Source organism: Equus przewalskii, chromosome 1, assembly GCF_037783145.1.
Source record: "Equus przewalskii isolate Varuska chromosome 1, EquPr2, whole genome shotgun sequence".
In the NCBI taxonomy this organism is placed as follows: Eukaryota; Metazoa; Chordata; class Mammalia; order Perissodactyla; family Equidae; genus Equus; species Equus przewalskii.
In genome coordinates, this window is record NC_091831.1 from 118,653,221 (window position 1) to 118,677,357 (window position 24,137).

General features: G+C 45.2%; 1 protein-coding gene across 14 annotated transcripts; it reads left to right on the top strand.

The window, feature by feature from the left end:
* The first annotated feature begins 1,337 nt into the window (after positions 1–1,337).
* Positions 1,338–23,911, top strand: SNUPN (snurportin 1). Of its 14 annotated transcripts, none has more exons than XM_070574526.1 (11): positions 1,338–1,444; positions 6,157–6,288; positions 6,616–6,841; positions 9,585–9,747; positions 12,264–12,408; positions 16,381–16,485; positions 16,712–16,808; positions 18,173–18,270; positions 20,125–20,202; positions 21,734–21,814; positions 23,319–23,911. In XM_070574526.1, exons 4-11 carry the CDS (start codon positions 9,590–9,592, stop codon positions 23,640–23,642), a joined length of 1,086 nt encoding a protein of 361 aa, XP_070430627.1. In that variant the 5' UTR covers positions 1,338–1,444; positions 6,157–6,288; positions 6,616–6,841; positions 9,585–9,589; the 3' UTR covers positions 23,643–23,911. The 14 variants fall into 14 exon arrangements, with proteins under 14 accessions (XP_070430627.1, XP_070430647.1, XP_070430638.1 ...); XM_070574537.1 differs by lacking the exon at positions 1,338–1,444 and adding an exon at positions 2,471–2,746; XM_070574546.1 differs by lacking the exon at positions 6,616–6,841 and having other exon boundaries at positions 1,382–1,444.
* Positions 23,912–24,137: the final 226 nt, after the last annotated feature.

Below are 24,137 nucleotides of genomic sequence, written 5' to 3' on the forward strand. Positions count from 1 at the left end.
AAGTGAAATGCAGAGTGGTATAAGCACAGGGGGATCTACTGTAGCTGAGAAAGTGACGTTTGAAATGGTATCTGAGAGATTAACTAGGCAAAGTAGATTTAGACATCAGGGCAAACCTGGAGAAAGTGAGATTTAAGACCTGAGAATGAACATGAATCAAGTAGAAAGTAGGGACAGAACACACCAGGCAGAAAAAACAATGTGTAAGAGCCCTGAGTTAGGAAAGATGTGAGCAATCTACAAACTGAGGGAAAGCAATGTGGCTAGTGCACAGTGGGGAAGGGGACAGATGGCCAGTGGTAAGTAACAGCCAAATCCTGTAGGTTTGGCAAGGACTTCGAATTTTGTTCTCATCATAGGGTTGTAAGGTTTTAAGCATGGGAGTGACTCAGTAAGACTAGTATGTTTTGAGGACCACTTTGGCTATAGTGTAGAGAACAAATTGGATGTGGACCTGCCTGCATGGATATGTGGGGGCCGTGAGAAGGCTTTTGCGTATTCCAGGTGAGAGACGATGGCTTAGATCAGGGTAGTGGCCTTGGGGCTGGAGAGAATTGGATCTGCAATCTGTTTTGGATACTGTTGGTACGCCGCCCAGATGCTCTTTACCTGGCCAGGGTGCCCACCCTCAGGCTGCCTCCCTTCTCTGGAGAATTGTCTCTGCTGATCTGAGCCTCCTCACCTGAGAGGTTATACCCATCATCACTGCCACCACTCAGGCAGCCAGTGACTGACTGATGTGAGGAACAAAAGGGCAAGCCCTTGGCCTCAAGGCAGGGCAACCCTGTGGCACAGAGCCTTGGTGGGTCAAGCGGATCCTTGCTTTTACCTGAGACCACCTCCTAGCTCTATTCTTTCCTCTTCTCTATCCTCTTCCCTCGCCCCTTTGAAGATTTTTCCTGAAGGGTACCTCCTTGATAAATCACAACACTCCAATCCCTACCTCAGGCTCTATGTCTAGGAACTACACCTAATCCAGAAGAGAAGGTCAGGACTGAGGCAGGGGACAAGCATGGCATCCTCCCTCTGTCCAGTTATCAAGACACAGCACCTGCTTGACAAAAGTGAAGGTGCTCACAGTAATATCACAAAGCCCTCTAAAGAGCTTCTGCAGCCAAAGGGACCCTTGGGCAAGCCTCATGTCTAACGAGGTCCAAGTGACTTTTGCTGGGTCTGGAGAATCAAAATTATAGGACCAAACACAGCTGGGAGCACTGTGGATGAAAGCAGGTCCCAGGCTGCCATCCTGCCTGGGGCCTGCTGCCTCCCTCCCGAGCCTCCGCCCGATTTGGCATGTGAGCTGTGTTAAGGTAAAAATCTCTCTGACCACAGGGGTCGCTAGCAACTGAGGGTTTGGGACTGAGGAGGGCTGGAGCTGAGCAAGCCAGAAGAATAGCCAGCAGAAAGGAGGAGAAGAGCTCAGGCCTCAGTCTGTAGGCATTAGGTAAGAACTTTGTCAATGCCCAGCTCCATGCCTCCTCAGTCTTGTGCACCTCTGGTCTTGCCAATTTCTGTATAAGTTATCTATTGCTTCAATAATGGTGTGTAACAAACCAAACCCAAAACTCAGGGGTAAAACAATCAGCATTTATTTAGCTCACAAGTCTGCAGGTCAGCTGGGCACTTCCGGTCTTTGCTGGGCTTACTGATGATTCTGGGATCAGATGTCTGTTGGATTAACGGGTTTGCTCACCTTAACTCAGCTCTGTCTTAAGCCCGGGGAGAATGCTGGCTGGCTGTCCTCTGGTCTAGGCTGCCTTGGCTGGGATGACTATGGCAACTTGGCTGGAATACATTTGTCTCATCTCCCAGCAGCAGTAATTAATTTGCACATCATTTTAATATTATTCTCAAGGTGCCTGGGGTGAGTATGACCAAGAGGGTGGCTCAGGCAAGATGAGAACCTAGATGTGTCCCCACCATGGCCCCCAGGATAAGGCCTTGCATACAGTAGGTGCTTAATAACTGCTTCAAATTTGGCCTCCTTTGATGGTGACTTGCAGGTCTGAGATCAGGGAAAGGCAAGGGAGGCACCTAGGGCACTTGGCCAACTCTGAGAGTGAGTGCCTTTTTAAAATTTTGCACGCTAGGTCCGTCACTTGCCTCGTCTTTGTCTCAGCCCTGGTGCTAGGCATAGTGCTGTCAGCGCTGGAGTACAGAGAAGGCACAGTCCCTGTCCTGGGAGGACAGAGACTGCAGTGTCTGGCTGTCTACAGATGGATCATCTCTGGGTTTCCCTCATTCTCACATCCCCAACTTCCAGAAGGTTCAGCTCAGCCAGCCCAGCCAGCCCTCACGCTGTTTTTCCCAAGGTCTAGTCATTCTGAACCTTTATCACAATATTCACTATAACCACTTCCCACTTGTATTGTTGTGTACTAAAGAATTTAACTTTGCCCAAAAAGACGTCATTACCCTTGCTTCTGGGAGTAATCTCTAAGCCCTTGGAATGTCTGATAGAAGTGTCTTTGTTTGCCTGGGGTCCTTGGACCAGTCAGATAGCAGCAATGTGACATAGATGTGACATAGGATGGAGGCTCTGAGCCACACCAACAGTGTGATGTAGGATGGGAGCTTTGGGTCATGCAGCTGGACTTCTGGAGGGGCTAGAAACTGAAATCAGCCATGTGGGCAGTTAACCGTTTCTATCTGATGGAGCCCCAATGAAAACTCTGGACACCAAGGCCCAATGGGCTTCTTCTCTGGGTATCAGTACTCCATGCATATTGTCACACGCCGAAGCTGGGTGAGCAAAGCTGTCCTGACTCCATGGGGAGAGGACAATGGAAGCTCTGTTTCACACCTTCTTGAACTCTGTCCTTTGTGCTTCTTCCCTTGGACAACTTGAATCTGTATCTTTTCATTTTTCATAACCGTGAGTATAGCAGCTTTCAGTGAGTTCTGTGAGTCTTTCTAGTGAATTATCAAACCCAACAGTAGTTTGGGGAACCCCCTGTACTTGCAAGTGTTGCAGAAATGAGGACGGTCTTGTGTGGACTGTACCCCCTAACTTTGCAGTTAGCTAAACTCTCACAACTAATAAGTCAAAACTTAATAATTTTCTTTAAATTATGTTGCTTTTCTTTCTACTTAAGTTTATTTTAAAAGGAAACTGCCCAAGGAAAAGCTTTAAGGAGTCAGCCCTGATGGCTTAGTGGTTAAAGTTTGGCACTCTCACCGCTTTAGCAGCCCGAGTTCATTTCCTGAGCGCAGAACCACACCACCCGTCTGTCAGTTGCCATGCTGTGGTGGTGGCTCACATAGAAGAACTAGAAGGACTTGCAACTAGGATATACAACCGTGCACTGGGGTTTTGGGGAGGGGAAAAAAAGAGAAAGATTGGCTACAGATGACAGCTCAGGGTGAATCTTTCTCTGGAAGAAAAAAAAAAAAGATTTGAGGATCTTACTCTTTCAGAGTCACATAGTCAGGTCTGAAAGAGAAAGCAAGGCAAATCCCCTTGATGCCTTTGAACTGAAAAGTGAGTTGAAGATATTCTATACCAGTGAAATTACAGAATTTACAGAAGAAAGGCTCTGAAGTCATAGCAGGTAGGTCAACACATTTCCCCATAACAAACAGCTAGTACTATCTGCTTAAGATGAAGGAGACCTTCTATAGGAGATAAGTTTAAAGGTTAGCTTAAAGTTGAGATATCTCCAAGGAACTTCTTTTTAAAATTTTTTTTTTATTTTTTTAAGATTGGCACCTGAGCTAACATCTGTTGCCGATCTTCTTCTTCTCCTTCTTTTTTTCTTCTTCTCCCCAAAGCCCCCGACATAGTAGTATATTCTAGTTGTAGGTCCTTCTGGCTCTGTTATGTGGGATGCCACCTCAGCATGGCTTGATGAGCGGTGCTAGGTTGGCGCCCAGGATTCGAACTGGTGAAACCCTGGGCTGCCAAAGTGGAGCATGTGAACTTAATCACTCAGCCACAGGGCCGGCCCCCCTCTAAGAAACTTCTTGAAGACAATTAGCCAGGCTACTTTCATGAAAATAGGAAAATGAATAAGCATAAACTGAACAGGAAGGGACCTTCAAGGTAGTATTGATTTTTTCTTTCTTTCTTTTCATTTTTTTTTTCCTTTGGCTGAGGAAGATTAGCCCTGAGCTAGCATCTGTTGCCAATCTTCCTCCTTTCTTCTTTTTTTCACTTGAGGACGACTGGCCCTGAGCTAATATCTCTGCCATTCTTCCTCTATTTTGTATGTGGGTTGCCAACGAGTGGTGTAGGTCCGTGCCCAGGGACTGAACCTGGGCTGCTGAAGCAGAGTTAAGTGTCGAACTTAACCACTAGGCCATGAAGCTGGCCCCTAGTGTTGATTATTTCTATTATAATCAAAGAAAAATATACTTCAAGCACTTCTCAGTTCTTATTGACGTAAAACAGACGTAACAGAAAATTTACCAGTTTTAAGTATACAGTTCAGTGGGATTAAGTACATTCACATTGTTGTACAGCCATCACCACCATTCATCTCCAGAACTTTTTCATCATCCCCAACTGAGACTCCGTGCCCATCTAACAATAACTACTGTTTCCCCTCCGTCCAACACCTGGCAACCACCCTTCTACTTTCTGTCTCTGTGAATTTCACTACTTTACGGATGTAAAGGAAAACCTTTCTGTTTTTCTTCTCTGCTCTATCTACCACAATACTACCCATAGAATACTTCTGACACTTCTGGTCACCAAATGTGTGTGTCTGGGGTGGGTGGGTGCGGTTCACACACCAAGCAATTCTGTGACAAAGCTGAATGTCCCTCAATTCAAAGCTGGGTATCCTACAATTTAATTCAGTTTTGACATTATCTACCCGGATATAGTATCAGATCCCACAGGTTAAGAGCTCATTCCCACAAGACTGCCTCTGCCAACCCCGGTTTCAGATGTCAATTGAAGTCCATGTTGTTCTCTGTGCTTATGATGGACTGGCTATCAATCAGAGGTTCCCACAATTCCCTCCCGATTGATTTGCTAGAGCCATTCACACTACTCAGAAAACAGTTTACTTATTAATCAGTTTATTGTAAAAGGATGTAACTCAGGAACAGCCAGATAGAAGAGATGCAGAGGGCAAAGTATGGGGGGAGGGGTGCAGAGCTCCCATTTCCTCTCCAGGGGTGCCACCCTCCCAGCACCTCCATGTTTTCAGCAACCAGAAGCTCTCCAAACCCAGTCATTTAGGATTTTCATTATGTAGGCATGATTGACCAAATCATTGGCCTTCGGTGCTTAACTCAACTTCCTGCCCCTCTCCCCTCCCAGGGGGTCGGGGACCAGGACTGAAAATAACAACTCCTTTAATCACTTGGTTGATTCCCCTGGCAACCAGCCCCTGTCCTTAGGGGCTTTCCAAAAGTTACCTCAGTGCATGAATTTGGGGACATCTTTGTCAGTCTCAGTCTATATTCCTCCAGTGTGCCAGGGCTTTGTTCTTTTCTGTGCAGTTCTGACCACTGGATGTGACCTCCATGGTGGCAGGTAAAAAATAGTGGTTCTGGGACACAAAATACTTAACATCCTGGTGTCAAAGTTCCCTAGTGAAGTCAAGCCGTGGGCTTTTCTTTGTCAGTCTCATAAATCAGCCAAACACGAGCTTTTATTTATGGATTCACCAAATAGATAACCTAGTGCACAGATTTGCTCAGACTGACCATTGAAAGATAGAGCTGACCTACATAAATTCTGAGGTCCAAAAATCTGGTTTTCCAGGGCCCCAAGCACCCTTTACCCTCCACGTCAGTCTCATCTGTTCTTTTTAGTCCAAATGGATGGTGTCATGTATATAAAATATGCAACAAGCCCACATCTTGGCATTCCTTAGACTCAAAATGTGCCAATGTGTTTCTGTAGTATAGCAGTATCCAACTTACTTCTCCATAAGTCAAACATTCTGCAAATTTAAATATTTGGCTCAAAAGCTGTGTGACTTTGGCCAAGTCACTCAACCTCTCTGAGCTTCAGTCTCTACTTTCTTGTGTTCTTTGAAGATTAAATGAGATAATTCATGTGAAACACAGTGTCTGGCTCAATGTATGGCTATTCATATTTTTATTTTGCGCCGCAGACGCTGCACTCTAGTTTGATAGATCTCCCAAATCTCGGCCGCTTCCCCTCACCCCTTGCACCAATTCAATCATCTCTTCACCCAGAGTGTACGGAGTGCCTTGTGCTGGACGCTGACTACTTAAGCAGGAAGCAAGCCAGGTGCCTGCCATTGCCAAGCCGATAGCCAAGTGGGAAAGAGAAAAACTCCTAAACCGAGCAAAGGGGCTGTAATCCAGGTGTGTATCTGGTGTCGTAAAGGCGAAAGGGAGGAAACGTCGAATCGTCTGAGCCTCGGGGGTGTGAGGGGCGGGTAGGCGGAGTCCCTCACACAGCGGGCAGCAAAGCTCGGGCACAGGAGGGGCAGACTGTCGGTGCACCCTTGAAGGCTGGGCGGGCGGGGGAAGCGGGCAGCGGGGCCCGGGGCTGGAGGGCCTAGAATGCTCGCCCGCGAGATCGGGGTTCCTCCAGTTGGCGAAAGAAGCCCCGCGGAGCTTGTGCCTGGGAGGGAGGCCTCGGCCCGGCCCCATGCCCTCGCAGCAGGGGTCCTGCCCCGCACCCCGCAGGAGCAGCGAGGCGCCCGCCCCGGCTGACAGGAAAGCCCCGGCGGTTGAAGGCGGAAGTGACGGCTAGCGGCGGCCGACCGCGGAAGGACTCGCGGCGTTCGCAGCCGCGGGAGGACCCGGAACTCGGCGGCCCAGGGGGCGGGCCCAGGTCTTCCAGGCAGCTGATTGGTCAGTCCCCGGCGGCGGTCGCGGCGGCGGCGGCGCGCGGAAGTGTCACCTCCGCCCGGTGAGTCCTGGGTTCGAGCCTGAGTCCCCTGGCTCAGGGCTGTGACTCCCTCTTCCCGGCTTCGCGTTCCCAGCCTCCGGAGGTGTCACCCGGACGGGCAGAGCCAGGCTGGGGTCTCCGCTTGGGGCGCGCTTCGGCTCTTCTGTTCCGGGCGGTCTGGCCACGACCCCTGGGGGACTTTCTGTGGGGGAGGGGCGAATCCTGCAAAGTCTAGATGACCTCATCCCTAGAGAAAGGCAGGGCGGGACTGTGGCGGGGAGGACGGCCGAGTGGACCAGGTAGAGTCCCCGGGGCTGAAGCCCGTGGGAGACGCCGAGGAGCCGCTGGGGGACGCGAGGCAGGGACTCCAGGGGAGGAGGCAAGGGACACCCATCGACCTGGAGCGCGGGGGAGGGACCAGGGAGGATCGGAAATTTGGGAGTTAGTAGGGTGGTGGATACAGGTGGAGGATAAAACGACCCAAGATGAGGTCAGAACCCTTGGAGACAGCACCATACAAGGAATGGGTTGAAAGAGCAGGAGCCAGCCGTAAAGGAACGTACAGGGAGCGCCCCTGTATCCACGGCGTCAGTTGTAAGAATGTTGTGATTCTTGGCAGAGCGGGAACCCACACCGAGATAAAGCATGATAAGGCCTAATAAATGTGTTTTAGATTTGGTGGTACTTAGGTAAGCCGAAGACATAAGGAATCTTTTTAAAATTTTGATTATAGAAGTGTTCAAACTTACACAAAAGTACAGAAAAATACAGAAAATATACCATTATGGATTCTAAGTACCCATCACCCAGCCGCAACCAGGAATGGCCACCCTGCTTGCTTTACAAATATGTTAAGACACGCCTCAAATCCACACTGATAATATGTTAATCTTAAGTAAGAAAAAAGTTACTTTCATGTTTAATGGGTATAGAGGTTCAGTTTTGCAAGATGAAAAGAGTTCAATGGAGCTTGCTTGCACAACAATGTGAAGTACTTAACGCTACTGAACTGTACACTTAAAAATGGTTGAGGTGGTAAATTTATGTCATGAGTTTTTTGTTTGTTTTTTTAAAGATTGGCACCTGAGCTAACAACTGTTGCCAGTTTTCTTCATTTTTTTCTTCTTCTTTTTCTCCCCAAAGCCCCCCAGTACATAGTTGTGTATTCTAGCTGTGAGTGCCTCTGGTTGTGCTATGTGTCATGAGTTGTTTTTTTGGGTTTTTTTGAGGAAGACTGGCCCTGAGCTAACATCCTTGACCATCCTCCTCTATTATATATATGGGATGCCTGCTGCAGCATGGCTTGATAAGGAGTGCATAGGTTCGCACCCGGCATCCGAACTGGTGAACCCTGGGCCACTGAAGCAGAGTGCACAAACCAAACCGCCACGCCACTGGCTGGCCCCCGCAGAGTTGTATTTTTAACTGGAGGCTCTGAAATGAACCTGTTGGGTGTGGTGCTCAGAGCACTGGGACCTGGCCTAGGGTGGAGTTTAAGCACTGGTGGCGAACCTCTGGTTTACACTAGAACCGAAGGGTTGAGCCAGCCCAGCTGTGTGAGTCAGATTTCTCCAAATGTTCCTGTTTTCTTACAGTCTGAGACATACCTTTAACCCTTGGGTAAGCTCCTGTGCCACCTTATACCTTCATTCACAGGAGAGTGAGTGAGGTGTGAGTTCACCTCTTTCTCTCCACTCCTATTCTTTTTTTTTTTTTCTTTTTTGAGAAAGATTAGCCCTGAGCTAACTTCTGCTGCCAATCCTCCTCTTTTTGCTGAGGAAAACTGGCCCTGAGCTCACATCCATGCCCATCTTCCTCTACTTTATATGTGGTACCACAGCATGGCTTTTGCCAAGCAGTGCCATGTCCACACCTGGGATCCGAACCAGCGAACCTCGGGCCCCCGAAGCGGAATGTGAGCACTTAACCACTGCGCCACCGGGCCAGCCCCATCTCCACTCCTGTTCTTTAGGGTCCACCTGGGTAGTCCGTCTCTAACATGATGTCTACTCCCTGTCTCCCAAATGTACCACATGTCAGTCCACACTCCTGGAGCAGCTGGTGTTAACTGGGAGGCAGCCTTTGACATTCTAGCTCTTTTCCAAGTGAGCCTGACATAGATAGCCCTGAAGCCTTCCTTCTGCCCATCCAAAACAAACAAACAAAGAAACAAAACAAAGTATAAAATGAGAAGGTAACTGCCAGATTTGGTTTTTGGCTCCTCTTGTTTTCCACCAGGGGCCCCAGAACCAGTATTTCTCCTGAAGCTAAATTTTCTTAATGTGAGTTGGTGTTTATTAGAAAATTAAACAACCAACTGGATAAAACTTGCATCAGAAAGTTATATTAATTATTGAGTAATGGCTATTTAGAACTATTCAGGGAAAAGTTAGATAGTTGATCACATCACTGGATGTCACTAGTGGTAAGAAGGAATTAATGACATGGCCCTGGTGATGGATGACAAAGAGTAAAAGTTAGATTCAATCATGAGATGAGTTTACTTAGTGGTTAATGTTTAAGTTTATATCTATACACTCAGAGCTATCAGAATGATCATTATTTAAATATCTGTAGCAAATAACTTTATTACTCATATGTAACTCATTTACCCTTTAACTTCTTTTTTTCCCATGGAAACAGTTGTGATTTTGGATTAAGTGAGGTTTTTTAGGACTGTAGCCATCTCGTTACATCATAAACTGCCTGTACACAGGAGGTGATATGAAGTGAACAAACCATTTTCTGATGTTTTCGTTTGTAGGGAAGATGGAAGAGCTGAGTCAAGCCCTGGCTAGTAGCTTTTCTGTGTCTCAAGATCTGAACAGCACAGCTGCCCCACACCCCCGCCTATCCCAGTACAAGTCCAAGTACAGTTCCTTGGAGCAGAGCGAGCGCCGCCGCCGATTGCTGGAACTGCAGAAATCGTAAGGGATATTTTAATGCCTTGGCCTCTTTCTCTAGGCGAGAGCTGTGAACCATTCAGGAGGCTCTGGGCTTGTGTCTACAGAACCCTCTTCAAAGTAGACCCTTTGTAGGTTGATCATCTTGCCCTCGAGGTTGGGAGGGGTAAATCCTAGCAGAGGTAGACATCCTTTACACCCAGAGTTTAGGAAAAGATGAGGAAGTAGGGAGAGACTGAAGTTGGAAAGCAAAAGCTCAATTATTTGGTTAATTTTTTCTTTTTTTCCTGGCAGCAGTACTGAGCTTTGGCAGTTTAGGGACTTGTGAAAGCCACGCCCAGACTTCCACTCCCCACATTCCCTGTGTGGCTTCTCCTGCACTCTGAATCGTTGCAGTGATGTGGTCTTCCTGTCTGCCTTCAACCCAAATGTTCCTGTGGAGCCCTTGGGAGTTCAAGACAAATAATTCCACAGGGAATCTGAGGAAATGTCTTCCATACACTTCATTCTCTATGCCAAGATGAGCAAGCAGGATAGGAGTGTTTGAGGTGGGGCTGTTCTGAAGGCAGGGCCTCTCCTTTTATTCTCAGTGCTACTCAGGCCTCTTCTGGGTAATAAATTATGGAATTCAGGATTAGGAGGAACTGTTAACAGCTGCAGTCTCCATCCCGTCTGCATTCTTCCCAGTGCTGCATCACTGGATGTGTTTAGCAGAGATGGCTCCCTGTGGCCTCTGGGTTGCTCAGATCACTCCCCCCACCCACCCACTGGTTTTTAAAAATTGTAATTAATTAATTTGGAATAGGTAATATGTTCATATGGTTCAAAATTCAAAATATATAAAAGTACATGGTGAAAAGTCTCCCTCCCAGTTTTGTCCCCTAATCATCTAGTTTCTCTCCCGTATTATTAGTTTCTTGTGTATCCTTCCAAAGATAGTCTACACAGATATGAGCAATCACATATGAGATATGTCGTTGTATATGTACATAACCTTTTTTTTCTTTAACAGAAGTAGCAGCGTACAAAACACTATTCTGTACATTTGTTTAATAGTGTTTTTTGAAGAGATGCTGTATCAGTTCATTAAGTGCCTCCTCATTCCTTTTTTATGGTGCCAGATATTCCATTAACTGAATAGTTCATAATGTAATCTAACCAATCCTCTACTGATGAGCATCTGGATAGTTTCCTTGTCTTGTGATTAGATAGTGCCTGGGAAGTAACCACGGACACACATCCTTTCCCACATGTACAAGTACACCAGCTCTCCTTTATTCTTGAAATAAAAGAGCACTGTGCTTCGTATGCTCTCTCTGGTGTGTACCTTTGTGTGAATGTACATGAACATGTGTGTGTGTGAGAAGAAACCAGCTGAGTTGGTCTCATTGCCTCAGTGGTTGATCTCTCTCCTTAGCGTTGAGGAAACCAAGTGTAGGAGGTTACGTGATATCTACAAAGCACTTTGGAACAATCAGGTTTCAAAAGATTCTTTTTCTTCTCAATTTCACAAACTTTCTAGAATATGCAGTTTTTTAAAAAGAGCAAGATAACAATAAAGAGAAACAAGTAAAAGGTATTAAATCATAAACTAAGTGGCATTTTTTTCCTTCAGTAAACATTCTATTTTTGAAAAATTTTAGTTTACAGAAAAGTTGTGTAGTACAAAGAGTTCCCACATACTCTGCATCCTGTTTCCTATATTGCTAACATCTTACATTATACTACACTTGTCACAACTAATGAACCAATATTGATACCTTATTAGTAACTAAAGTCTACTCTTTTCCTTAGTTTTTTCTTTTATTTTTTTTGCTGAGGAAGATTAGCCCTGAGCTAACATCTGTGCCAATCTTCCTCCACTTTTTTTATATGTAGGTTGCTGCCACATTATGGCTGAGGAGTGGTGCAGGTCTGTGCCTGGGATCCAAACCTGTGAACCCAGGCTGCCAAAGGGGAGCACACTGAACTTAACCACTATGCCACGGGGCCGGCCCCCTTAGTTTTTTCTAAGTGACCTTTTTTGAAAGTTGGATAAGAACTGGAGAAAGGCCTGGCTGCTCCTCAGAAAGCTGTATAAAGTGGAAAGCCCTAGAAGCTGTCCTTGTTTTAAACTTCTCACTGCATTTCAGTGTTTGCTCTCTTCAGTCCCAGGGGGCCTTTGGACTAGCTATCTGCCTTGCAGGGAAGTGTCAGCTTTCACCTGGGGTGAAGGTGGGAGATTTGGTGGGGAGGGGGCAGGTGGGAGTGTGGTCAGCCACTACTGAACCTTGAAAATTCTTTGAATATTTTACTTTGCCCATTCTTAGGAAACTCTGAGGAAGGCTGAGTGTGTTCAGAGGGGGTTTCCTATTTAGGTTCTGTGATCAGGTGGTCAACTAGTTGAGCCTTACAAAGGAAATTCTATTGTCTTTTACTCCTTAGGGATTGGAGAATCCCCAAGTTGCTCCAGAATTTGGAGCCTTTGAATTAAATCTGTCACATTGTAGGGCGTCTTCATAAGACATAAAGATCTGTCTTTATGCCATTTTTTTCTCCAGCAAGCGGCTGGATTATGTGAATCATGCCAGAAGACTGGCTGAAGATGACTGGACAGGGGTGGAGAGTGAGGAAGAAGATAAGAAAGATGACGAAGAAATGGACATTGACACTGGCAAGAAGTTACCAAAACGCTATGCTAATCAAGTGAGTAGTCCAGAGACAATTAGGCCTGGCTAGTCCCACTCTCTTTGCTGTGTAGTGAGAGTCCACTGAAATAAATGTTGCCATACAGAGAGGAGGATGAGGGAGGAAAAGGAATGGGAACTGCAAAAAAAATGCTGATGTGCATAAAGTTTATGAGGTGAAAAGAAGAGATGGCTTACAGTGTCGTGTGCTGACTGGAGATCACTGATGGAGTCTGTGGGTAGTGGATTTGGGAACCAGAGGCTGCCAGCCTGCTGCAGAAGGCCCCTGAGCTATCGATATACTAACAGATTCCATGTGCTTATCATTTCTTAGTCATTGCACAGCTGTTCTGGATTGGGCCTTCCCAGCCCAGCACTGCCCCCACCCCACATTCTAGGTTGGTGGTCTTCCCTAAGTGGTGGACTAAGATGTCAGTCTTGGATCTTCACATTCGGATGGTAGAAGGTGGGAAGTACAGCTGCCCTTGAATATGAGGAGCCTGCCCAGCCACCCCAGGCCAGCAAGTTGGCCTGTATGAGGGTGAGGCCATGAAACAACAGATCACTATAACAAACTTGACTAAATTCCCTGTTGTTCCAGAGAGGAAACCCCTGTGGCCTATGGTGTCATAGGGGAAGCAGGCCTGGAGACTGTCCAGTGCTCTAGGCAGTCCAGGTATTCCAGAAGACAGGGTATGGGTCCGAATGGGGGCAGGGGTCTACCCTCCTAATGTATAGCTCTCTGTATAACCCAAGTTTTTGTCACCTCAGAATCCTCTCCCACCTTTAGAATATGGTTCCTGGGTACACACACTCCCATCCTCTTTCTCTGCCCCAAATACAGCACAGATAACATCCTCTATGACAAAGTTCAGTTCAGTTCTGTTCAGCAAGTATTACTGAAGGCTCTGCTCTGTGTTAAGCTAGGCTGTGCTGTGGGGAAGATAGTCATAGGCCATAAATAGCCCCTGCACTCCTGGAATAAGTGTAGATTATTGCTTTTGCTATAAGAAAGTGAGATTAACTTCAAACAGGGAAGGAAGCAGGGTTTGAAATCAGGAAAAAGTTAATGAAAGAGGAGGCAGCTTTAAAGCATGGGTAGGACATTGACTTGCAGAGGTGCAGAGCATTCCAGGGCATTCCAGGCAGCAGGAACAGGCTAAGCAAGAGCGCAGAGGTGGGAGAGGAGTATATGATGTGTTCAGGAGCAGTGTGCAGGCCATGAGGATGGAGCAGCATAAGGTTGGGGGATGGAGTACAGCAGAAATATGTGTAGAAGTTTAGATTGAGATTTAGATTCTGGGGAACCCCTGAGAATTTTTGAGCCAGGGCCAGAGTTGGGACTTCATATGATGACACCCACATCAGTGTGTAGAAGGGCCTGGAAGGGAGAGACTGTAGTAAGCTCTTTAGTTTGCTAAAATCATCTAGTGATGGGAGCCAAGGACAGTGAATGTGGGAGGAAAAAGAGGTCATGAGTGTGAGAAATGTTGCCAGGTAGATTGGACAGAATTTAGCAGTGGATTGGATAGGAGAGGCAGTATGAGAAGTGGTTAAGGGTTTAAGCTCTGAGGTCACATAGACCTGACCTCAAAGCCAGACTCTTTGTTGAAATTGAGCAAGTTACTTAACTACTCTAAGTCTCTGGTTTCATATCTGTAAAATGGGAGATAGTAATAGTACCTATCTCATAGGATTGTTAGAAGGATTAAATTAGATAATGTACCTTAAATACCTAGCTCAGAGCCCATTATAAATGCCTCACAAATATTAGCTGCTTTTTTTTTTTGGAGGAAGATTAGCCCTGAACTAATAACTGCTGCCAATCCTCCTCTTTTTGCTGAGGAAGGCTGGCCCTGAGCTCACATCCGTGCCCATCTTCCTCTACTTTCTATGTGGGACGCCTACCACAGCATGGCTTTTGCCAAGCGGTGCCATGTCCGCACCCAGGATCCAAACTGGCAAACCCTGGGCTGCTGAGAAGCGGAACATGCGCACTTAACTGCTGCGCCACTGGGCTGGCCCCTCATTTACAAGTGTTTTTGTGGACATATGTTTCCATTTCTCTTGGGTATATACCTGGGAGTGGAATTATTGGGTCATATGGTAACTCTATGTTTAATCTTTTGAGGCCAGATGGATTTCCAAAGTGACTATTCCTTTTTATGTTCCCACCAGCAGTGTATGAGAGTTCCAGTTTTTCCACATATTTGCCAATACTTGTTATTGTCCGTGCTTTTGGGTATAGCCATCCTGGTGGGTATGAAGTGGTGTCTCATGGTTTTGATTTGCATTTCCCTACTGATTAATGCTTTTGAGCATCTTTTCATGTACTTATTAGCTATTTGTATATCTTCTTTAGAGAAATGTCTATTCAAATCCTTTGCCTATTTTTTAATTGGGTTGTCTTTTATTTTTGAGTTGTAAGAGTTCTTTATATATATATATATATTCTAGATATAAGTCCCTTATCAGATACGTGATTTGCAAATATTTTCTTCTATTCTGTGAGTTGTCTCTTCACTTTGTTTATGGTATCATTGGCAGCACAAAAGTTTTAAATTTTGATGTAGTCTAATTTGTTTTTTTTGTTTTGTCACTTGTGCTTTTGGTGTTGTATTACTATTATTCTTTAAGGGAGGGTTGATTATGCCTTGGGATTAAGATTCAGTAAGAGAGAATGGTGGTACCATTAACAGAGCTGCAGAATGCAGAAGGGAAGGGTGGGTGTTGCAGAGATGAGAAGTGCTTGGGGCAACAGAAGGCAATGAATTCCCTTTTGGAGATGCTGAGTTTAAATTAAAGAGGGGACAAACAGAGAAAGAGACACTGAGTGGACAGCCAGAAATATAGGCCTGGAGGAAAGGAAAGAGCTCTGGAGATGTAAAAGTAGAATTGGGAGACATCGTCTTAGGAGCAATGAGTGAAGGTACAGAAGTAGATGAAATCCACCCCCAAGGGGACAGCATCTAAGGGAACAGAAAAGGCGAACCTAAAATAGCCCCCTGAATATTATTGACATGATTTGGGGGAGTGTGGGGAGGAAGGTTTGGAGGAAAAAACGGAATAGCACTGTGTCTTGGGTCCACGGGAACATATGTCAAGGAGGAGGCGGATGTGACTGGCAGCATCATACAAGGAGTGGAGCGGGGAGAACAAGGGGGAGGTGAGGGAAGAGAGAGACTTGGCAGCGAGGAGGTCACTGATTTTGCAGGGCTTGGGGTAGCAAATCTGGACTGAGGGTGTCAGAGTGGGCGGGAAGGCAGCATCAGGAAATATGAAGTAGTTTTAAAAAAAGAGGAAAATGGAATATCTTAAGAGAAGCGCAGAGTGATGAAAAGGTTTTATTTTTGTTTTGTTTTTGAAGATTGGGGTTGAGTGTTTTGTGGACTAAGAGGAAGGAATGATGAAAGATTCAGTGGGAGGAATTAATTGATGGGCCAAAGTGTTACTTTAGATGGGAGGGACTATGAGTGATGAGTGGAAGAGTTAATCTTTTCTAATTCTTTTCACCACAGCTTTTTTTTTTTTTGAGGCAGATTTCCTAACATCCTTTAGTACAATACAGGTCACCAGTTTGGGAAATGATGATCTAGTCTCAGAGCATCTCAAGGTCAGGGACCTTATTCATCTCTGAGGTATAACCCTGGAACATAATCATTATGATCATGGTAGGTGGGTGGACAAAGTAACAAAAGGAAAGGGGTCCTATCACCCACATACAGGAGGTGAAGTAGTGAGAATGGATGCAGGTAGTGAAAGTGAAGAGAGAAGCTGAAGTTCACAGTAAGTGGCCTCCATCCCATCAGTTGAGCGGGAGATGAGTTGACTGCTAAGAGCAAGTGGGGTGGAGGTCCCACTGTCAGCCTTTTCTACCCTCAATCGTTTAGATGTATTTTCATGATATACATAGGACATGAATTCTTCGTCACTGTAAACATTGGAGCAGCACATTGCTGTTGATTTTTAACACCATTTTTTGTGTTCCCAGTTAATGCTCTCTGAGTGGTTAATTGATGTCCCTTCAGATTTGGGGCAGGAATGGATTGTGGTCGTGTGCCCCGTTGGAAAAAGAGCCCTTATCGTGGCCTCCAGGGTGAGTAGCTCCCTCCTGCTGCCTGGTCTGTAGCAGGAGGAATTCTTTGCGTTCTCTATTCCTTATCCGCCACAGCTGCTGTGCCTGGCATGGGGATTGAAACACTTTCCTGCAGGAGGGATTTGTTGAGAGCCATCTTTGGGCTGATGACACCTCTGCAGAATGTAGAAGCAGAAGTTGAGGAGACTTTGATGCCTATGAAAATGGTAATTTTCTTTCCACACAGGGTTCTACCAGCGCCTACACCAAGAGTGGTTACTGTGTCAACAGGTTTTCTTCCCTTCTGCCAGGAGGCAACAGGCGAAACTCAACAACAGCAAAAGGTATCTACAAACATTGTCCATTTGTTAAGTTTATAATCAGTCAAAGACAATGTAAGTTGCTTGGTTAGTTCTTTTAAAAACCCATTTTGAAAGCATACCTTTGAAACTGCACGTAGACATTGTCCTGCCCACAGGACTCAGGCCCTCTCCTTCAATGTCAGGCCTCCTCAATTGCAGAATAGATGCAGCCCTGTGAGGCCTGCTGGGCAGTAAATCCCTGAATTAAGGTCAATACACCTTTCCCATGGACTTCCATTACAAAGTGACAGGTGCAGTTTTTTGAGGAAAGTTCCCTAAGAATACCAAGTGTAACATACAGTAAGCTGTTGCAGGGGCTTCCCTGCTAAATTCCCTTTTCTGCTTTATCATTGTCCTAACCTTAGCTTCTCCCTCCTACCTGGACCCAGCTGAGGAGACTAAGATTATGCAGGTTAAATGCCTTGCCCATGGTCAGTCAGTGAGGAAGTGGCAGAGCTAGGCCTGAACCCTGCTGTCTTCCCTGCCTGTTCATGCTCCCTTGGTGGTTCCTTATGTCCTCGGTACTGAGCCGAGACTCCTCTTTGGCTTTTAGAGGCCTTCACATGCGGGCTCTGGCCCATCCATCCTCGTTCTTTCCCCTACTCTCCATACACACCCTATCTCTGTCCAGCTGGCTTGCCTCCTTGCTCCCCACAGGTGCCCAGTTCATTCTACCTCTGGGCGTTTGCTCATGCCACTTCAGTACTCCAGCCCAAAATGCCCTCCCACCTCCCCTCTGCCCTGTTATTTTAGTCCTCTGATCCCAGAAGACTCTGTTTATATCCCATTTCTTCCATGAAGCATTACCTGCTGCTCCAGTCTCCTTTTTCTGGAACTCCTGTTTCTCTTAGTTTGTGCTGTACAATTCAGCTCTTGGTTCTTTCCTCGGTATCATCTTATCTCCTTAACTGGATTGTAACATCCTTAAAGGCAGAGACTACTTAATAGTCAGTATTCCCCACAGAACATAGTACCTATGATAGGAACTCAAAAAGTAGTTGTAAACTAAAATGGAAGATTACTTGTTTTCACAGTTGAGCTTCTCTAAGGTGAGTAAATGTCCCAATTTATCTGAAAGTTCAGAATTTCCACTTAGCCAAGGGTGTCTTGATCCCTCTTGTGCTGTCCTATCTCAGGTCAGCATTAAGCTGCACCAGGTAGCCAGAAAGGGCCGTGAAGAACTTTCTTCCTGATGAATCCTTAGTCCTTAGTTCTGGTGCTCACTGCAAACACTGAGGATTATTGGACTCGGTTTCCAAGCCCCCAAGATGGGGCTCAGGAGATTGTGGTGGAGGGAGCCCTGATTGGAGGGGGAACCTTCTACTGACTTTCTGCTTTTGTCCCAGACTACACCATTCTGGATTGCATTTACAGTGAGGTGAATCAGACATACTATGTTCTAGATGTGATGTGCTGGCGGGGACACCCTTTTTATGACTGCCAGGTAAGGACTGATACTTCCCTCATGTCTTCTCCTGTTTTCTCCTCTCCTCCCGGGAAAGTGGCTCAGCATGTGGGTTTGGTACGTGACCAGCTTCTTGATGTGTACAGGATGTGGTGTATCAAGAACATTATCTAATGTTCCTTGCATCTTTGAGTGTTTAAATTAGCTTTGTTTTAAAAAAGGAGGAACTAAGGGAAGTATAGCAGTTCTTGTGGGGAGGAAAGAGAAACAGAGCAGAGGGGTAGGCTGAGACTCTGTAGGAGCTGTAACTGTCTCCTCCCCTCTCCAGAGTGTGCGAGGATTGCTGGCAGGGAAGATTGTGGGCGAAGGGAGGCCACCTTGTGCAGGCAGCACAAGGGAGAGAAGGTGGATGTAAGGCACTATCAAATAGACTCCTGCCACCTTCACTTCTTCACCAGCCACATCCTGACCCTGAAAATGGCAGGGCCTCCTTCGTGTAACACTAAAGCCTCAAATCTCTGAGGGGCTAGCTCTGGAAGGAGATTTTTCCAAGTGAGGGGAGGCCCAAATATTCTCTGCTCAATTTTCCCCTTCCCTCAACATTTTTCTCGGATTGGCAGTTCTTACAAGAATGACAGTAGCAGTCATCAGAGAGAGGCTAGGTCAGCCCCACAGGTTCCTTCTCTGTTCCCAATTGTCCCAGTTTTATAGTGGTAGTTTTTTTATGTTTCCTTTCCATTATTTTATCATAATGGTTCTCTATGTGTGGCCTCAGAAAGTTGTTAGAAGTACAAATTCTCAGATCTGCTAAATTAGAAACTATGGAGGTGAGGCTTATGTTTTACAAGCCTCCAGGAGCTCCTCATGCCGGCCCAAGTGTGAGAATCATAGGTTATCACCACAGGCTGCTGCTTTCCAAAGCCACTTCCCCAAGCTAGGTTTCCAAATCATGCGGGACTTCAGAATTCTCACGTGCACCTCATTCAAACAATAACAGCCAAGATTTGCATTGCTAAACACTTTATGAGCATTACCTCATTGATTCCCTTATAACAACTCTATAATGTAAGTACTATTATTATTCTTCATCATATAGATATGGAAACCGAGAGCCACAGATGTTCACTACCTTGCTCAAGTGCAGAGTCGAGCCGAAAACTCAGAACTTGTAAATTCAATTCAGAACATATTTTCCTTTAATTCTGTTCAAGGGTGTTTTATAAAATGGATTCACAAACCTATAAATTTGGTAACTAAAACAACCTATATTTTTATAGTATAAATAAAAACTGTTTTTTTTAATTTCTGAAGGTAAAATAATTTAAAACAAAGAAAAGGCCCTAAATAACTATAGAAGGGTACATATCAGTAATTCAGAGAATAAAGTAGTTTATGAGAAGTCACAATTGTGTAGTAGTTTCTAATCCTTGGGATTAAAGTAAAACAAAGGTTAACATAACATGCTTTGGAGTTGGAGATTCCTGGGTCCCACAGCATCTTCCTTGTGCACCTGAGCAAATGACATAATTTCTCTGAGGCTCAGAGTCTTCACCTGTAAAATGGAGACAACCATAACTTTCAGAGGGTGGTTGAGGATTAATAAGATTATGTGTGTAAAGTCCTTAGCATGGAGCCTGACACATAGTAGGCCTTCAGTGATAAATATTGGCTCTACTGCTATTAATAATCCTATTGGATTTTATGAAAAAATCTTCAAAGATTTTATAAACACTTTCTTGACCTTATGGTAGTGTTTTAAGGGAAAAGAGGGTAATGATAGGAGGGCTTATGTCTTCATAAATCAGGTGGCTACTTAGAATGGGGTGTTTTTGTTCATATTGTAGTTTGAGATGAGCAATATTTCATCTTTTTTTTTTTCCTTCTCTGTGGCAGACCGATTTCCGATTCTACTGGATGCATTCAAAGTTACCAGAAGAAGAAGGACTGGGAGAGAAGACCAAGCTCAACCCTGTAAGATCTGGTATTAGGATTAGAGAGTTCTTTGTGGGGATTGGTTTGGATTGATCTGTTATCTAAATATAATCATTATGAATGAAATTCTCTTTTTTTGAGGCAGCATGGCATAATGGGAAGAGTATGGGCTTAACAGTCATCCAGATCTGAATTCCACTTTTGGCTTTAACAATTACTAAGTTAATAACTTCACTTGGCTTTAGTTTCTTCATCTGTATAGTAGGGTTAATAACACCTACTTTACAGGATTGTTCTAAGAACCAAATGATAGAAATATGCAAGTCCTCCTAGCATAATACTTATGGTAGGTGCTCAGTAAATAGTGTTAGATATAAAATGCTAATAACTGCATTTATTAATAATGTTATTTAGAATTCTAATACAGTGGTTCTCAAACTGTAGCATGCATCAGCAGCACCTAGAAGCTTGGTAAAACAGACTCCTGGGTCTCATCCCTAGAGTTTCTGATTCAGTAGGTCTAGGGTGAGGCCTGAGAGTTTGCATTTCTAACAAGTTCCCCAGTAATGCTGATACTGCTTGTCTGTGGACCACACTTTGAGAACCTCTGCTCTTGTATCTGAACTAAGAGTGTCCTCATCTATTCAGTCCTCTCTTTTATAGATGAGAATATAGGCTGAGAGATGGGAAGGCCTTCCCCAGCTCTCACAGTCCAGGATGATAGCCCAAGTGTTTTGGCTATCCCCTCAATGATTTAAATATGTGACGGCTATTTTCTGGGCATTTTATTAGTTAAACTCTGCAGATTGGCATTTACGTGGATTGCTTACAGATTTTTTAAAGGCAATTGGATAACCAGTTACAGGACAATAATTGGGGTCAGTACTTCCCGTGATGGTAGAGTCCTGGAAGAACATCACTGAAGAAGGGGAGCATGGGGCTGCTCCCTGAGATGCTATTGTAGGTACTCTACGTGTATTATCTTATTGAATCTGCACAACAAGCCTATGAAGTCGATGCTTTTATTATCCCATTTTACAGATGGGAAAACAGGCATATGGAGATTAAATGATTGGCAAAGCTGAGATTCAAACCCAGGCAATCTCACTTCAGAGTTTGTAGTCCTAATCACTTTGTTATACTACTTCAGACTAAAAATCCTTGCTGGTATGAAAGGGGCTTCCCTAACCCTTCATTAAGGGGCAACTGTCACAGGGCTGGGAGAATCACATATAGTCCTTAAACCTAGCACAGGACAGTGGTTCTCAGTCCTGACTGCATGTTAAAATCAACTGGAGAGCTTAAAAAAATGCCTGGGCCCCACCTCAGACCAGTTCAGTCAGAATCTCAGGGTGTGGCCTGGACATCAGTAATTTTTAAGAGTCCCCCAGATGATTCTTTTGTATAAAGCAAGGCTGAGAACCACTGACCTGTAATTCAGAGGGTAGGTGGAGGGGAGAAAGTAGGGAAGAATGAAACTGAAAACTTTTCTTCTTTGATATAGCTTTTTAATTGCTGGAACCAATGTTATTTGAAACATACTAATTCTTTGTTCTAATTCATATTTTAGTTTAAATTTGTGGGGCTAAAGAATTTCCCTTGTACCCCTGAGAGCCTGTGTAAGGTGCTGTCTATGGATTTCCCTTTTGAGGTAACAAAATCATTGTCTTTATTGCTGTGATGTGATTGTAGGACACAGGGAAACTTGGCTACATGGAGTCCTAAGAGATCCTCTGTCTTTGCCACATCAAAGCATCAGAAAAGGGCTGAAAGCTGATTCCTGGGAAAGGACATGCTTGCTGCCTTACAGAGCCTCAGCTCCACCCTGATGGATAAGTCAGAATGCCAGAGCTGGAAGGGCCCTGAAAGGACAGCTCATCTAACTCTCATTTTACAGATGGAGAAACTGAGGCCTGTGGGGCAGGGGGAGGTTCCATTCCTAGCTCCTTCTTGTGTGCTTCTTTTTGCTACAAACCAGAGAACCAGGCCCCTTGTTTGACTGCCATGGCTGGTTGTAAAGTAAAGGGGCTTCTATGACTGACAGATCGCAGTGGTGTGAACTCCTAATACTTGCTCCAAAGAGGAAATACTCCCTGGGGATGGCAGTGCTTTTTAAGCAGTGGCATGGGAATAGGGTGACCAACTCGTTCTGGTTTGTCCTGGACTTTTCCAGTCTTAACGCTGAAAGTTTCATGTTCCCAGAAGCTCCTCAGTCCTGGGCAGTCTTTTGTGATCCTCAAACCTGCAGTTACCCTCTCTAGGCTCAACAAGCAAACTTTCCCTTGCTCATCATACCCTTTAAAATTCTGCCTAGTCACCTGCAAGTATTTGCTTGAACTGAATATAATTTTGCTAAAAGGATCACAGCTTCCCAAATGAGAAAATAGCAAAGGCTGAGTTGCCTTCATTTCTGGGAGTCAATTAAGAAAGTGGTAAGAACACCATCTTTATTTATAACCCTTAGGCCCAGTGACAATAAATGCTTTTTAGAGATGAGTCACTGAATCACGCAAAAGAAAATATGGGACTTGTAGGAGATCTTCCTGTTGAGAAAAACTGAGCTTCCCAGAATATAGCTCACAAACAATTTGGGGGAAGATTTAGGCAGCCAACAGTGGCATGGGGAGCAGAGCTTCTTGACAGCCTGTTTCTCCTGTGCTCAGCAGTCGAGCATCTCAAAGGAGCCCATCCAGTTCCCCTGCTTTGTTCCCTGCATGGAGCATGTGCCCCACTACAGAGACCTCTGGGTGGTGGAAAATGCATGGGATTTGGGGACAGGAGATCTGGGTTCAAGTTGAATTTCTGCTTTATGCTTACTGTATGTTTTTAGGGAGGCCCCCAGAACTCCATGAGCCTGAGCAGCCCCATCTCTCAAACATCCTTATGGTGGGTAAGAGGGTGAAATAGTAGGTAGGAAAGCACCCTATAAACAGGAAAAGTACTATTTATGTTTTTATTTTCTAAAATTTAGTTTTTCTAGGCCATTTCTTCATATAGAGATATTGCATGCATGAGAAATGAGGACTCTTTTTCCTCTGGCAGTGACCCAGAAAAAAGGAGTTGGACCACAAGAAAGAGTGCCCCTGTGTGTATAGGGTCTCCTGGTAACATGTAGCCCCAGAAGTCATTTTGATCCCTCGTTTCCCCTCTTGTAGGTAGATGGACTTCTGTTCTACCACAAGCAGACCCACTATAGCCCTGGAAGCACTCCTCTGGTGGGCTGGCTGCGCCCCTACATGGTGTCAGATGTTCTTGGAGTAGCTGTGCCATCTGGCCCACTGACCACCAAGCCAGAATATGCTGGACACCAGCTCCAGCAGATTATTGAGCACAAGAGGAGCCAGAAGGAGGGCGTGAAGGAGAAACTCACACACAAGGTCTCTGAGAATGGACACTATGAATTGGAGCACCTGTCTACCCCCAAGCTGAAGAACCCTCCCCATACCCCAGACCACCCTAGTAGCCTCATGGAGAACTAAAGAAGGCAGCTTCCTTTGGGAGTCACGGGATGACGCTTGGTCCCAGAAGGAAGGTTCGGGAGGAGGACAGTGACAAGAGGGGACTTCATTTTAGAGTGGACTTTCCAGAGCCACTCCAGCTGGAAACAACTTGTCTCCTACCTGAAATGCTGGCTCAAACAGTTGGGGGAGATTCCCAGGTTGGGTGATCTTTGGATTTGAGCAGCAGCTTCTATGAAAAGTGTATCCCAGATCCACAATGTAAATATATGTAATTCTTAAGATAGAAAGTTGTTTGTGATCCTTAAACTTTAGGCAGTCATGAATCTCCTCCGCCTTCCCCCCAGACTACCTAACCATGACTGTTCAAGTCTTGGCTCATTTCACTCTGTTTTTAGCACTTAAGCATTCTGCTGAGTTTCCAGTTGCTGCTGTTGGTAACGTCATTTTCTAAAAGGTCTTACCAGGAACTGCAGTTCTTGGTATTTAAATATATTCCCTCCTCTGAAAGACAAG

Bases quoted from the DNA above. Each gene is read 5' to 3' on its own strand.
- SNUPN (XM_070574512.1), top strand. From the start codon at position 7,056: ATGACCTCATCCCTAGAGAAAGGCAGGGCGGGACTGTGGCGGGGAGGA. The intron at 7,120-9,584 runs GTAGAGTCCCCG...TTTCGTTTGTAG, and splicing joins AGGACGGCCGAGTGGACCAG to GGAAGATGGAAGAGCTGAGT. The intron at 12,409-16,380 runs GTGAGTAGTCCA...TTGTGTTCCCAG, and splicing joins CAAAACGCTATGCTAATCAA to TTAATGCTCTCTGAGTGGTT.